The 12,267-nt window shown below is 58.1% G+C and overlaps 6 protein-coding genes across 6 annotated transcripts; 4 read left to right on the top strand and 2 right to left on the bottom strand.

The window, feature by feature from the left end:
- Window positions 1–566: 566 nt before the first annotated feature.
- TRAVEDRAFT_169208 (Pkinase-domain-containing protein) lies at window positions 567–2,571 on the top strand. The gene is made up of 10 exons (XM_008041431.1): window positions 567–745; window positions 810–880; window positions 937–1,028; window positions 1,080–1,104; window positions 1,160–1,228; window positions 1,282–1,727; window positions 1,781–1,886; window positions 1,946–2,041; window positions 2,097–2,300; window positions 2,355–2,571. Exons 1-10 carry the CDS (start codon window positions 619–621, stop codon window positions 2,394–2,396), a joined length of 1,278 nt encoding a protein of 425 aa, XP_008039622.1. The 5' UTR covers window positions 567–618; the 3' UTR covers window positions 2,397–2,571.
- Window positions 2,572–2,818: 247 nt separating this feature from the next.
- Window positions 2,819–3,749, bottom strand: TRAVEDRAFT_29526 (uncharacterized protein). Its single transcript, XM_008040934.1, has 3 exons — window positions 3,300–3,749; window positions 3,090–3,241; window positions 2,819–3,032 (listed from the first exon to the last, which is right to left on the bottom strand). Exons 1-3 carry the CDS (start codon window positions 3,693–3,695, stop codon window positions 2,981–2,983), a joined length of 600 nt encoding a protein of 199 aa, XP_008039125.1. The 5' UTR covers window positions 3,696–3,749; the 3' UTR covers window positions 2,819–2,980.
- Window positions 3,750–4,535: 786 nt separating this feature from the next.
- On the top strand, window positions 4,536–7,200 carry TRAVEDRAFT_21042 (RNB-domain-containing protein; the record flags this gene model as incomplete). Its single annotated transcript, XM_008040857.1, has 2 exons — window positions 4,536–4,678; window positions 4,740–7,200. The coding sequence occupies 2 exons, from the start codon at window positions 4,536–4,538 to the stop codon at window positions 7,198–7,200; spliced, it is 2,604 nt and encodes an 867-aa protein (XP_008039048.1).
- Window positions 7,201–7,732: 532 nt separating this feature from the next.
- On the top strand, window positions 7,733–9,923 carry TRAVEDRAFT_149846 (cytochrome P450). The gene is made up of 8 exons (XM_008041432.1): window positions 7,733–7,945; window positions 7,996–8,109; window positions 8,166–8,288; window positions 8,341–8,805; window positions 8,858–9,033; window positions 9,086–9,548; window positions 9,603–9,695; window positions 9,751–9,923. Exons 1-8 carry the CDS (start codon window positions 7,805–7,807, stop codon window positions 9,808–9,810), a joined length of 1,635 nt encoding a protein of 544 aa, XP_008039623.1. The 5' UTR covers window positions 7,733–7,804; the 3' UTR covers window positions 9,811–9,923.
- Window positions 9,924–10,104: 181 nt separating this feature from the next.
- TRAVEDRAFT_48473 (H(+)-transporting V0 sector ATPase subunit e) lies at window positions 10,105–10,443 on the top strand (the record flags this gene model as incomplete). Its single annotated transcript, XM_008041107.1, has 3 exons — window positions 10,105–10,199; window positions 10,261–10,349; window positions 10,415–10,443. The coding sequence occupies 3 exons, from the start codon at window positions 10,105–10,107 to the stop codon at window positions 10,441–10,443; spliced, it is 213 nt and encodes a 70-aa protein (XP_008039298.1).
- Window positions 10,444–10,664: 221 nt separating this feature from the next.
- On the bottom strand, window positions 10,665–12,253 carry TRAVEDRAFT_37905 (uncharacterized protein; the record flags this gene model as incomplete). The annotated part of the gene is made up of 4 exons (XM_008041022.1): window positions 10,665–10,712; window positions 10,785–11,658; window positions 11,726–12,078; window positions 12,143–12,253. The coding sequence occupies 4 exons, from the start codon at window positions 12,251–12,253 to the stop codon at window positions 10,665–10,667; spliced, it is 1,386 nt and encodes a 461-aa protein (XP_008039213.1).
- Window positions 12,254–12,267: the final 14 nt, after the last annotated feature.

Here is a 12,267-nt window from a genome sequence, read left to right on the forward strand (position 1 = left end):
CGAGGGTGAGGAGAGTGGCGGACGGGCGAGGGAGCGGAGAGTGCGCGGGCGCGGGTGCGCGGAAAGCGGGCAGGCGAGGGCGCGAAGAGCGGGCGAGGAGCACGCGAGCGGGGCAGAGGGCGGGTACGCGAGAAGGCGGATACGCGAGGGGGCGGGTACGCGAGGGGGCAGGTGTGCGAATAAGCGAGAAGGCGGGGCGGGCGGGAGGGGCTGCCCCTGCACCAGAACGGCGAACGCGTGCTCAGCGGGTATCCCGCTGAGCAGCGCGACGCCCGGGGAGGGGGCGTCGACGAGGGGGAAAGGGAGAGGAGGTGGGAGTATATATCAGAGGGCAGGCGCCGGGGTTTGCCCGATTGGGATGTCTTTAGGCGCTTCAAGTTTGCCCGATTTGGAACGTTGGGTTGAATCGCCTCACAGAGTATTAGGCGGTGAAATCCAATCCGTTCTGGGGCAGTTTAACCCGAAGGATTCCAAGAACGGTTATCCCGCGGCAGTGAGACCTGCACCGACCGCTCACCCAGCCTCTGCCACTACTGCAGACCACCACGCCCGTTCCCTCGCTTTCTCTCCCTCCTCCTCCCTCCACGTCCTGCTTCTCTCGCGCGCGTTCTACTTGCAATGTCGCTCCCACCACAACTTCAGCATACGCTTGAAGGACTGAAGTACCAGTTCAAGGACGCGTTCTGGGCACTCTCATCATGTATATGCCAGCAAGCCGCCAAGGTCAAGATCAACGGAAGAACGTGTGAGTACACGTCCTCCCAGAGAGTGACCATATAGCGCGGCTTTGCTTACGCGCGCGGTTGTAGTTAGGATTATCCGCGTCCTGGGAGAGGGCGGGTTCTCCTTCGTGTATCTGGTGGAGGACGAGAATAGCGGGGTACGAAGCCTTGCCAGACTAGCAGAGATTAACAACGCTAAATGATTTGACCGTAGCGACAATTTGCGCTCAAGAAGATCCGGTGTCCCAGTGGAAACGAGGATGTCAGGCAGGCTATGCGCGAAGTAGAAGCGTACAGGCGTTTCAAGTGAGTTGCCACCTCCTGCATCGCGGAACTCACGCTCAAGGCATTCTCAAGGCACCCAAACATCATTCGTATTATGGTACGCACACGTGTTTCAATTCAAGTCCAAAATGTTCTCAAATGCTGTCCGACAGGATTCCGCAGTTGTACAGGATCCCAATGGAGACGGTCAGATAGTCTACCTCTTCCTCCCTCTATACAAGGTATGCACACCACCTTTGCACGGACCATTGCGGGAACTGATCCCTGCATGTAGCGGGGAAACCTCCAAGACGCCATTAACGCCAACTCTATCAATAACACCCACTTCTCCGAGCGCGAGATGCTGCACTACTTCAAGGGCACCTGCGAGGCCATCCGCGCGATGCACGACTACCGCGCGCCCGTCAGCACCCAAGCGAACCCAGCGCCCTCGCGCGCGAACCAGTCGTCATCCGCCCACCGCAGCCCGAGCCAGTCGCCACGGCACTCTGAAGATGACGATGACGAAATGTTTCCGCATCCCGAGGGCGATGCTGACGGCGGCTACTCCTACCACGGACCTGGAAGCGCGGCGAACGTCCCTCTTATGTCGAAGGACAGGCCACAGGATGACGTAGTGTTTGATGGCGACGAGGAGTTGTCGCACATACAACATGAGGGCAACGGCAGTGCAGAACACACGGAGCTCGTGCCTTACGCGCACAGGGACTTGAAACCAGGGTATGTGCTAGCTTAGCGTATGCGGAATGCAGTACTGACATACGCGCGCGAAGAAACGTTATGATCGCGGACGACAACCAGCCGATTCTTATGGACTTTGGTAGCACTGTGAAAGCGCGAATCAAGGTCGAGAACCGTTCTCAGGCGCTGTTGCAACAGGTCGGAAATTGTCGTGTGATGGAAAGTAGTCTGTTGTTGACCACCGCCCGTTCAACCAGGATATTGCCGCTGAACAGAGCACCATGGCATACCGCGCGCCCGAGCTGTTTGATGTCAAGACTGGTATCACGCTCGACGAAAAGGTCGACATTTGGGTACGTGATAGCCCTATCACTAATTACTTATTCTCATCGTATCCCGACTACATAGTCGCTCGGTTGTACACTTTATGCGCTCGCCTACTCCCATTCGCCGTTCGAGAACACACAAACTACCGAGCAGGGTGGCTCAATAGCGATGGCCGTTATGGGCGCGCAGTACAAGCACCCCAGTTCAGCGTATTCTCAGGGACTCAAAAACCTGATCGACAGCATGCTCAAAGTCAACCCTCAAGAACGGCCTGACATCCACGAGGTACGTGCCTTACTCCTTTTTATAACAGGCGTGATAACTCATGTTTTGCGACAGGTAATTCGTTTGACCGAGGAGGTCATGCGGAGCCTGCGGTGACGAGCGCGCGTCCATGTCTCCCTTCCGTCCGCGTCCGCTAGCGTAGTGTTTATATGCTTTCCATCTCTGTTTTGCGTCGTCGCGCTCTTCCGCTCCTTAGCCTCTTGTTTACCGGTGGAATGTATCTGCATGGACGTTAATCGCTGCTGCAATATAGAATATACATAATATCCCCTGCTATCCCTATGTCGAAGGTTCACTACGCCGCCTCTTCTTCGACTTCGCGTCATCCGCGACTTTTTGAGTGGCCTTCGTAGGAGAAGGCTTCACAGTTTTAGGTGTTGCTGTCTTCGCTTTGGGTTTCGGCTTGTCGCTAGCAGGTGCTGGCGCCTTCTTTGCTGGTTTTGAGAGCGCGACAGCCTCCTTCGGTGCCTTCGAACGCGCATCGGCTTTTGGTGGGGCGGCTTTCGTAGGCTTTGGCTTTTTTGTCGGTGGTTTCGCATCGGCATCCTCTGGCTGCAGCTTCCGCTTCTTTGAGCGAGGTGGCTTCGGGGGAGAGGGCTTGTCATCCTCATCCTCGGCCTCTGATTCTGAGGAGCCTGCAGCGGAGACTTTGGCCTCCTTGCGCGCCTTGACCTTCGCCTTCATGGCCTTTTGCTTTTCGCGCTTAGCCTTGATAGCGTCCAACTTCGCTTTCTGAAAGTATGACTGTCAAGTGGCCGCTCTAGATAGTAGGATACGAACGCGCATACTTTCTTCAGTGCGCGTTTGGACAACGCGGGTCCCTCAGCAGGCTTCGGTGTCTCGGCATCCGCGAGCGCGGCACGCACGAGGAGGCGCACGTCCGTGTCCGCGTCGACGGCCATGGCTGCTTCCCGGACGCGCGTGAACCGTCGTGTGTGCGCCTGTGTCCTCAGTACAAGTTAGCTATATATTCTTAGCACTAATGAGGTGCAGGCGTACATTAGACTTGATGTGCACTTCACCCATGACGGTGTTCTTGATGAGCTTCCCGGGGCAAACGATACACTCCCTGACCTCGGGGTCAAGCGAGACGATGTACAGCGGATTTTGCAGGGCTTGGGAGACAGACATAGGCGGCTCGCCCTCGTCTTCGCTATCATCTGCGTCGGACGCGTCTTCCTCTAGGCCTTCTAGCTCGCCGACGTCCAGGTCCATCTCCCCTGCATCCTCGTCCTCATCCGCCTCCGAGCCCTCCTCTGCGTCACTGCCGTCTTCCTGTAATTCCGCACCCGCTTCTGAGTCTCCGTCCTCGTCGGAGCTACCGTCGTCGGAGTTGTCAGAGTCCGAAGACTCGTCGTCCGAGTTGAGGTCGTTTATGCCCAGAGCCTCCTTCATTTCGCCGTCGAGGCCCAGCTCCTCGTCGCGCTCCTTCTTGCGTATGCGCTTCTCGACGCGTTTGAACATGGTGGGAGCTGTTTCGTGTATGCGGTAGAGCACAAGTTCCGCAAGAGAGAAGAGCGCAGCAGCGAAGGAGAGAGAGGGACGTAGTGAGCGGCGCGGCTCTGGAAAGCGCGAACCTGACAACTTTCAGTGATCGACCTAGAGATCTGGATCTGAAGTGATCGGTGCGCGTGAAGCGCCCACTTTTTGGATCGTACTTCTGAAGCGCGCGTAGCCTACCGTGACACTGACGGCGTCCACCGTTCACCAACTCCCCCCTCTTCCTCCTTCTCCAGGTCTTTCTGACGCGTCTGTTTCTGTGTCATGCACAGACACGCACTTCCACGACTCCCGGATGTCTCTGCTGGGCTCCGCCACGCACTCAGTCGCCAGAAGAGTACGCTACCGAAGCCGCCGTGGTCTACAGAGGATGGAGACAAATCGTTCTCTAAGCGTCGACCCTCGGAGGGAGCGAACTCGTTTTCCAAGTGGGATGGGATTAGTTCATTTTCCAAAAGGGAAGGAGCTAGTTCGTACTCAAAACGACCACGGGATGGAAAACGGGAAGGAATACAGTCGTTCTCCGAACGGCCACGAGAAGGAACACAGTCGTACTCCAAACGACCTCCAGGAGGACCGGAGACATATCCTCAACGGTCAGCAAGCTCCGGGCCCAAAAAGGTTGCGAAAGCCCTACAGAGCGTGCTCTCCCCAGAGGCATGCGCCCTACTCGAAGGCAAACCCCCGGGCCTAGCGAAGAAGTCGAAGCAGGTGCCTCTTCCTCCTCAGAAAACGATGCCACCCTCAATGGAGAAGCTCGCGTTTGAGGCGACGGACCACGCAACCGACACCATCTCGCTCCCGGAGACTGATGACCAGGACGCGTTCGGAGAGGTGGACCAGAGGTTCCCTGCAGGATCATTTCTTGAAATTCGGCGGTGGGTTGGCACGACTTCGATCCATCCAAAGACTCCCTAACTTAACCTCTTACTCGACTAGAAACGGCATCCGCGAGTTCGGTGTCGTGCTCTACACGGTCCTCCTCGACCGCAAATGGACGGTTCACTCTCTGACGCCCCGCGGAGAGTTATGGCCCCACCAAGAGCACGACGTTCAATTCCAAATCCCCAACTTCGTCGACAAGCAGCTTGCGGAGGACTGTGGCATGATGCTCATCCCGGAATCTGAAAAAGAGATGGACGCGCGGGTGGAGGTGCTGAAACGCATGCGTAAGTTCGAGCGGAGCTTCGAGAACACCATGCACGCAGTCCTTGAAGAAGCACGGGCCGTCAACTTCTACGACAAGGTCGCTCACCCGGATTCGAAGACGTGGACCCAAATCACCATCCACGACGCCGCGGAGAAGCTCTTTGGGTCGCGCGACGTCTCTCTCGAGCAATTGCTAGCGGCCCAGACGTATCTCATGGAAGAAGGCATATCGTACGTGGTGGAGCAGCGGCGTTTCCTCATGAAGCAGACTTTCTGGGTTCGCCCCCGAGAGGACGTCGAGGTCATCAAAGCTGTGCACCAGATGAGCCACGAGCAGGACCCCGCCCTAGACACCTTCGCAGAGAAGGCACGCGCACTCGTCCTCGCTTCACGGGCACGGGCAGTAGAGTCTTTCCGCGAACCAGCTTCCCGTCATCCCCTCGAAGGCGTCGAGTTGACGGAGAAGGACAAGACAATCCTTCGCTACCTACGCCTGTCTCTCCGAGCGATGCGTCGCATCCAAGTCGATCCCTTCGAAATCCCATTCTCGCAAATACTCAAGAAAACTGGGTTGTATGACCTGGAGCTATACGACGAGTCCTCGGTATACATGCTACTATCAGAGATGGGAGTTCTTGCCCCATGGCAAGAAGTGGTCACTCGCGATGAAGCACGCTTTGAAGACCTCGAGCCTGTCACCCTCCCTCCGACTACCGCTTCCCCTCTGCTCCCCGATCCACTAGGGCCCCAGGATTTCTATCGGCGGGACATCGTGGAGTCTTTGAGGCATGACTTTGGCAACACACCTGTATACGTCGTGGACGACTGGGGCGCCGAGGAGCTTGACGATGGCGTGTCGATAGAACGCATACCCTCCGAACCAGACAGTGTTTGGCTACATATCCATGTCGCAGACCCTACTACTCTCCTCCCCCCGACACACGAAATCGCTCGGAGTGCTTTCCGTCTCTCGACGTCCAGCTACCTGCTCGATCGCACCATTCGCATGCTACCCCCAGACGCCGGATTCCATCAATTCAGTCTTGGACAGGAGCCTGGCCAACCGGACAAGGTCATGACCTTCAGCGTGAAGATCGACTCTCGGGGTGAGATCGCGGACTACAAGGTTCGAGCCGCCGTCGTGAGAAACGTCCGGACGCTCAAGTACGACATGGTCGACGCTGCGCTTGGTACCACTGTCAACAAGATGACCTACCCCTTCCACGCCGTCCCGCCGAGCAGGCCGCCGGTTGACATCTCTGCCATTGACTCAGCGGCCCTCGAGGATCTTCGGCTTCTCCAGCAAACGACGCGCAAACTCGTGCGCGCTCGTGTACGGAATGGTGCGATCACTATGTGTCTGCCCATGATCGACCTCGAGCTCAATCCAAGACCACTGCCCGACAACATCCTCGGAACAACCGACCTCACCCCGTACGCATTCCGCGGCTTCCCCGACATCACCTACGGTATCGTGGACACGCGCGAAACCGGCGCGCGCGAGATCGTGTCGGAGAGCATGAAAACCGCATGCCGCGTCGCATCGCTGTTCTTCCGCGACCGCGGCATCCCCGCGCTGCGCCGCTCCGTTGGCGCTATGCGCTCCGAGCGCGTCGGCGGCATAGAAAAGGCAATGGAGGCGCGTGACGAGGACGGGTTCGTCCTCGACTACTACATCACCATCCACAACCTAGTCTCTGCACCCCCCGGGCGGTACCTGACGACCCCGGGGCCGCATGCGCTGCTCGGTGTGCCCGAGGGCGAGGGGTACGTGAAGGTGACGTCGCCGCTGCGTCGGTTCGGCGACCTCTTCGCGCACTGGCAGATCAAGCACGCGCTCCTCGCGGCCGCGGGCGACAAGGTGTCGCCGGTGTTGTACCAGGAGGACTGGCTCGCGCGTTTTGGTGACGAGCTGGAGACGCGGGAGCTCGATGCGAAGCGGGCGGAGCGCATTCAGCTCGAGTACTGGGCGCACCTGCATATCCAGCGGTGGATGTCGGACCCGGCGGCGGCGGAGAGGCAGGGGCCCGACCCGTTGCAGAACCTAACGGCGCGCCTGCTGACGACGCCGAATTTGAACACGCGGACGCGGGACAACAACTCCCAGGTGTACATCCCGCAGCTCGGGATGAAGAGTTTGCTGGTGGACTTGCCGCAGGAGATGGCTCTCGGGCTTGGGGACGAGGTGAACGTGAAGATCAAGATGGTGAAGCTTGGGATGCGGCCGATGATTGAGGTTGCGCTGCGATAGGGGGGTTTCGTTGGATGTTGTGCTAGACATACGCTACACTCGCGCTATCGCCACTCATGGATTGTATCATAGTCACTACTTATATTACACCTACTATATTGATCACGCACTACTCATGCCCCTTCCCAATTGACTACAATGAGCCTTGCTTGCCACGCTGAACACGACGAGTTCGCGCTGTAACTGGCGTACATATGCATCTACATGAGCAATGCTAGTGACATCAGCCTAGGCATATATAGAAACTCGAAGACGCCCGTGTCTCTGCCAGCTGGCCCACCATGTCTCCATGTTGAAATATGGCGGCCTCGATTTGTCAAGCGGTGTCTGACGACTCTGGTCCGGCAATACGGAAAAGAGGGCCTCGACGGCGCGGGCCATGGGCGACGAGGACTGGAGAGACCTGGAACCCAAATGCGGAGAAGCGAGCGCCTGATTCGGAAAGTGGGAATGGTTCGATGGACGAGCGAATATCCCGCGCCAATTTGTATATCTTCTCGTCCCCACTGGCTCCCACCGCCACGCTCGTCCTCCTCACCCTCCTCCCACCGTCTGCCGTCACCCTTCTGCGGCGACGCTCGACGACGACAGCTCTCTGGGAACCATGTCGGCCAACGCAACATTCACGGAGCCCTGGACGGGCACGCTCACCCAGCTCGAGTGGCCCTCAAACCCTAGGTTGCTCCTGCTGGCGCTGATCAATATACCCTTGATTTCCATTGTGCTCAACGTACTTTGGCAATTGGTATGTGGTCCGTTGCTTTGGGTCTGCGAAGGCGCTGACTCCCAGAGAAGTTACCCCGCGACAAGTCGCAACCCCCGCTGGTCTGGCATTGGATTCCTTTCCTTGGATCTGCTCCGGCCTACGGCCGCGACCCGATTGCGTTCTTCAGGGAGTGCAGGGAGAAGGTGCGCGCAACCTGGTCGTTCTACCATACAGCATCTAACGCATACGACTTGTGCAGTACGGCAATGTTTTCACCTTCATTCTCCTGGGCAGGCGCGTCACCGTCACGCTGGGACCTCAAGGCAACGACTTCGTTTTGGGCGGCAAGCACACCCAGCTCGCTGCGGAGCCTGTATATGGCGTATGTCTTTAGCATACTTGTGATCCGCTTTTTGCTGACATGCTACGAAAAGCCCTTGACGACGCCCATTTTCGGCAAGGATGTCGTGTATGACTGCCCCAACGAGAAGCTCATGGAGCAGAAGAAGTTCGTTAAGGTTTCCCTGACCATCGACAAGTTCCGCGCATACGTCGGCATGATCGACGACGAGGTCAAGGACTACCTGAACACCGACGCGTCCTTCAAGGTCTACCAAATGGACGACATCAACGAGTGGGGCACCTTCCCCGTGCTCAAGTCTTTCGCCGAGATGACTATCTTGACGGCCTCGCGTACCCTCCAAGGCCGTGAGATTCGTGAGAGCTTGACCAAGGACTACGCCCAGGTCTACTCCGACCTCGACCACGGTTTCACTCCCCTTCACTGGATGATCCCCGGCCTCCCGCTTCCCAGCTACCGCCGGAGAGATGCTGCCCACACCAAGATGAGCTCGTTCTACCAGTCAATTCTTCGCAAGCGTCGTGAGAACCCTACTGAGGTCGGTCAATGAAACCCGGATTTCCTGCGCCCTGTGTTGACTTTGTTCCTAGAACCAGGAGGACGATGTCATGAACTCTCTCATGAAGCAGCGCTACCGCGACGGCAAACAGCTCCCCGACCACGAGATTGCGCACATTCTGATTGCTCTGCTCATGGCCGGCCAGCACACGAGCTCTTCGTCCCTCGCCTGGGCTGTCCTCCACGTTGCGGCCCGTGCCGACATCCAGTACGTGACCAGGACTGTTTTTGGTTTTCATGAATTTTAACACAAACATCAGGGAAGCGCTGTACAAGGAACAGGTCCAGCACTTTGGTACGCCCGATGGTGGCCTCCGTGACTTCGGCTACGACGAAATCCGCGACCTTAACATCCTCGACGCCGTCGTCCGCGAGACTCTCCGCCTCCACCCGCCAATCCACAGCATCATGCGCAAGGCCAATGTTGACATCCCCGTTCCCGCTACCCTCGGCACTCCCTCCGAGAACTCGGTCTTCGTCGTGCCCAAGGGTGATATTGTCCTTGCATCGCCGCTCATCAGCCAGGTCGACCCCAGCGTTTGGGACGACTCGGAGTCTTGGGAGCCGACTCGGTGGTACGATGAGAAGGGTGTTGCTGCCAAGGCGAACAAGGAGTACAACGAGGGCGAGAAGGTTGACTTCGGGTTCGGTCTCGTGAGCAAGGGCACGGTCAGCCCGTACCTGCCCTTCGGTGCCGGCCGTCATCGTTGCATTGGCGAGCAGGTGAGCTATCCTCAAAGTAATGTGCTTCGACACTTGCTAACAGACCTGGTTTAGTTTGCGTACCTGCAAATCAGCACTGTCATCTCGTCGCTCGTGCGCAGGATGGAGTTCCGCTACGAGGGCACGTTCCCCGCGCCTGACTACTCGGTGAGTTTCCGTTCAAGTCTACACACCATGAATCCTTCCTGACACGATGTGCTAGTCTATGATGGTGCAGCCCGTCCCGTGCCAGATCCACTACCGCAGGAGGAAGTTTGAATGAGCGAGGGGACAGAGTGATATACTCTAGACAGTTACGACCGCGACGTCGAAGTATACTAGGCCTCGGTGCATCTACCTAATGTTAGCAATTGCTTGAATATTCATCAACGCTGCACCGACTTGAATCGTGTGGGAGAATGATTTGTTCAGTTGGGTAGAGAGACCCTTACTTCAAAATGTTTGGACTTGCGCTGAATTCTGGACGCGCAGCTCGTCCGCAATGTGGCGTAAGCGCCCATCACGGTACCGTGGACCTGGTGCTGTCAATACTAGCGGCATCTTGCAACCGTCCACCATGTCCTCCTCACTACCCGCGGTCTACGTCCTCGTACTTGCTGTTCTCTTTGGCAGCGCTGGATGGTTCGCGACTCGTAAAGGTCCTAACCAGACGTGAGCATACCCAAATTGCCTGATGGCGCGTGCGGACTCCGTATTGACAATGGCACAATAGGCTGATCCGGACGAGCATCCTGCTCACCCTTGCGTGCTGCTACCTGATGTGGATGGTCACCTACCTCGCGCAAGTTCACCCCTTGGAACGTGAGTAGTGTTTCTGTGCGTGTGGGGGCAGAAAGGTTGGTGCTGAGAGCAGCGGCTTCATACAGGTCCTAGGGTGCCGGCTGTAGCGGAGTGAACGTGTCTGGAGTTGGCGGGCTCAAGGCTGCTTATCATTCGGTGCGTGTATGTGAGCTGTATCATGTCGGCTGTCTGCTGAGGCGTTGTGTGCTAGGACTTCTACTGTAGTATATCGTACTCGAGCCTCCGCCAGGGCTCGCGTCTATACCATCGTTCTTCTTCCTCAAACACCATGAAGCGTGAAATTGGTGTAGGATATCCAAGTGTAAGTACTGTGTTCTACGACCATTCACTATCGCAGGACCAGTCCCCTTCCGGCGCACCCCACTCAGTCCCAGCCGCGACATCATATTCCCTCTTGTCCCAGTCAATGTCCTGCTCACTCCGACTGTCCTTGGCTACACACGTTTCATCCTGCGCCACCTGGAATTCCTCCGGGTTTTCTATCCAAGGTTCATCGTCATCGAATGGGTCCCATATATCCGCCACTTCGTCCGTGTCAGGAGGGGAGTCGGCCGGGGACTCTGGTAGCATGAGGTGGTGCAGCGCAGGGTCTAGCTGTACGGCCCAGTCCACGGTCAGTCCAGCTACTGGCTTCTGGAGAGAGAGTCCGGTATGGGCCCGGACGGCGCGGACAAGCCAGTCTAGCCAGCCACCGCACGCAACGGCGACCTCATTTTGGAACCATATCTCGCGGAGAGGAAGGGTGGTGTTGCGGAAGCGCAGCATCCGTTCGACTACGAGGTCGCCGACTGCTTCGAGGGACTGGGGCCGGTGAGCGGCTTCGTGAGCCGAGTGTCGGTGAGTCGCGAGCAGTTTGTGTCCCGCATGCTCTTCAGTTTGGTCCGGGATCCCCAGACCCGCTACCAGCTTCGCCCTTCTCTCTGCCCACTCTGCGCCTTCGCGGCGGCGGAATTCAGCAACCTGGCTCGCCCAGCCGAGCTCGTCATCGCGCTCCCACTCGTCGTTTTCCTCGGCCTTCCCGACCCCGCCAAGCTCGACGTCGTAGCCCCACTCCTCCGCGACCGCATTGCACCACTGCGTGAACTCTTCGACGGTCCACTCGAACTTGTGGTCGTGGTGCCGGAAGATGCGCTTGGTACGCCGCGTGGGGTCGGGCCACCCTGACCGCGCTTCGAAAGGCGCGTCGGGCGCGGTGAAGCGTGCGTTGAATGTGTACGAGGGCGTGGTGAGCAACACGATGCGCGGGTGATACGCGCCGAGTACGACGGGCGCGAAGGCTTGCAGGACGTCCTCCGGCAAGTGTTCAATGCTGCGGTAGACGTTCATAAAGGTCAGCGCGATGCAGAGAGCCGACATAGCGTCGAACGCGCACGCACACTTCCGTCGAGACGACGCAGTCTACCCCCACGAATTCCGGGTTTACGTGCGCGAGGCTGCCCTCCCACACCTTCGCCTCGAGCGGCTCCCAGCGCAGAGGCTCGCAGTGCCACTGCGCGGGGGTGTGGCCGGGGGACGGCGGGCGCGTGATCTTCACCGCGTCCTCCAGCTCGCGCTGGTCGATGTCCAAGCCCGCGATCTTGACGGGGTGCAGGATGTCTTTGTGCAATTCCGCGCAGTCATCGTCGTCACTGCTTGTGTCGAGAACGTCTGTGGGTGGTGGTGCTAGCCACGGCGCGGGGTTGCAGAGGCAAGCGAGCAGCTCGCCCTCGCCACACCCTATGTCGAGCACCTGTATATAGGCAACGGATCAGCGTGTGTCCTCGGTGGCTTCTGGCTCGAGATGCGGATCGCACCTCGGTGATGCCTTCGCGGCGCATGATATCGAGGACCCATCCTCGACGCTGTAGGTACAGTTCTGGTCGGAATGTCACCGGCAGTTCTTGTGAGCTGTCCGACTCGCACATCGTCGTTTATGTTC

This window comes from Trametes versicolor, assembly GCF_000271585.1.
Source record: "Trametes versicolor FP-101664 SS1 unplaced genomic scaffold TRAVEscaffold_7, whole genome shotgun sequence".
Taxonomy (NCBI): domain Eukaryota; kingdom Fungi; phylum Basidiomycota; class Agaricomycetes; order Polyporales; family Polyporaceae; genus Trametes; species Trametes versicolor.

Excerpts from the sequence above, each read along its gene's own strand:
- TRAVEDRAFT_29526 (XM_008040934.1), bottom strand. The coding sequence starts at position 3,695 with ATGAAGGAGGCTCTGGGCATAAACGACCTCAACTCGGACGACGAGTCT. Across the intron at positions 3,242-3,299 it reads AAGTGCACATCAAGTCTAAT|GCGCACACACGACGGTTCAC; the intron begins GTACGCCTGCAC and ends CTGAGGACACAG. Across the intron at positions 3,033-3,089 it reads TCCAAACGCGCACTGAAGAA|AAAGCGAAGTTGGACGCTAT; the intron begins AGTATGCGCGTT and ends TCATACTTTCAG.
- TRAVEDRAFT_149846 (XM_008041432.1), top strand. The coding sequence starts at position 7,805 with ATGTCGGCCAACGCAACATTCACGGAGCCCTGGACGGGCACGCTCACC. Across the intron at positions 8,289-8,340 it reads CTGCGGAGCCTGTATATGGC|CCCTTGACGACGCCCATTTT; the intron begins GTATGTCTTTAG and ends TGCTACGAAAAG. Across the intron at positions 9,549-9,602 it reads ATCGTTGCATTGGCGAGCAG|TTTGCGTACCTGCAAATCAG; the intron begins GTGAGCTATCCT and ends GACCTGGTTTAG.
- TRAVEDRAFT_169208 (XM_008041431.1), top strand. The coding sequence starts at position 619 with ATGTCGCTCCCACCACAACTTCAGCATACGCTTGAAGGACTGAAGTAC. Across the intron at positions 1,229-1,281 it reads TCTTCCTCCCTCTATACAAG|CGGGGAAACCTCCAAGACGC; the intron begins GTATGCACACCA and ends CCCTGCATGTAG. Across the intron at positions 2,301-2,354 it reads AACGGCCTGACATCCACGAG|GTAATTCGTTTGACCGAGGA; the intron begins GTACGTGCCTTA and ends GTTTTGCGACAG.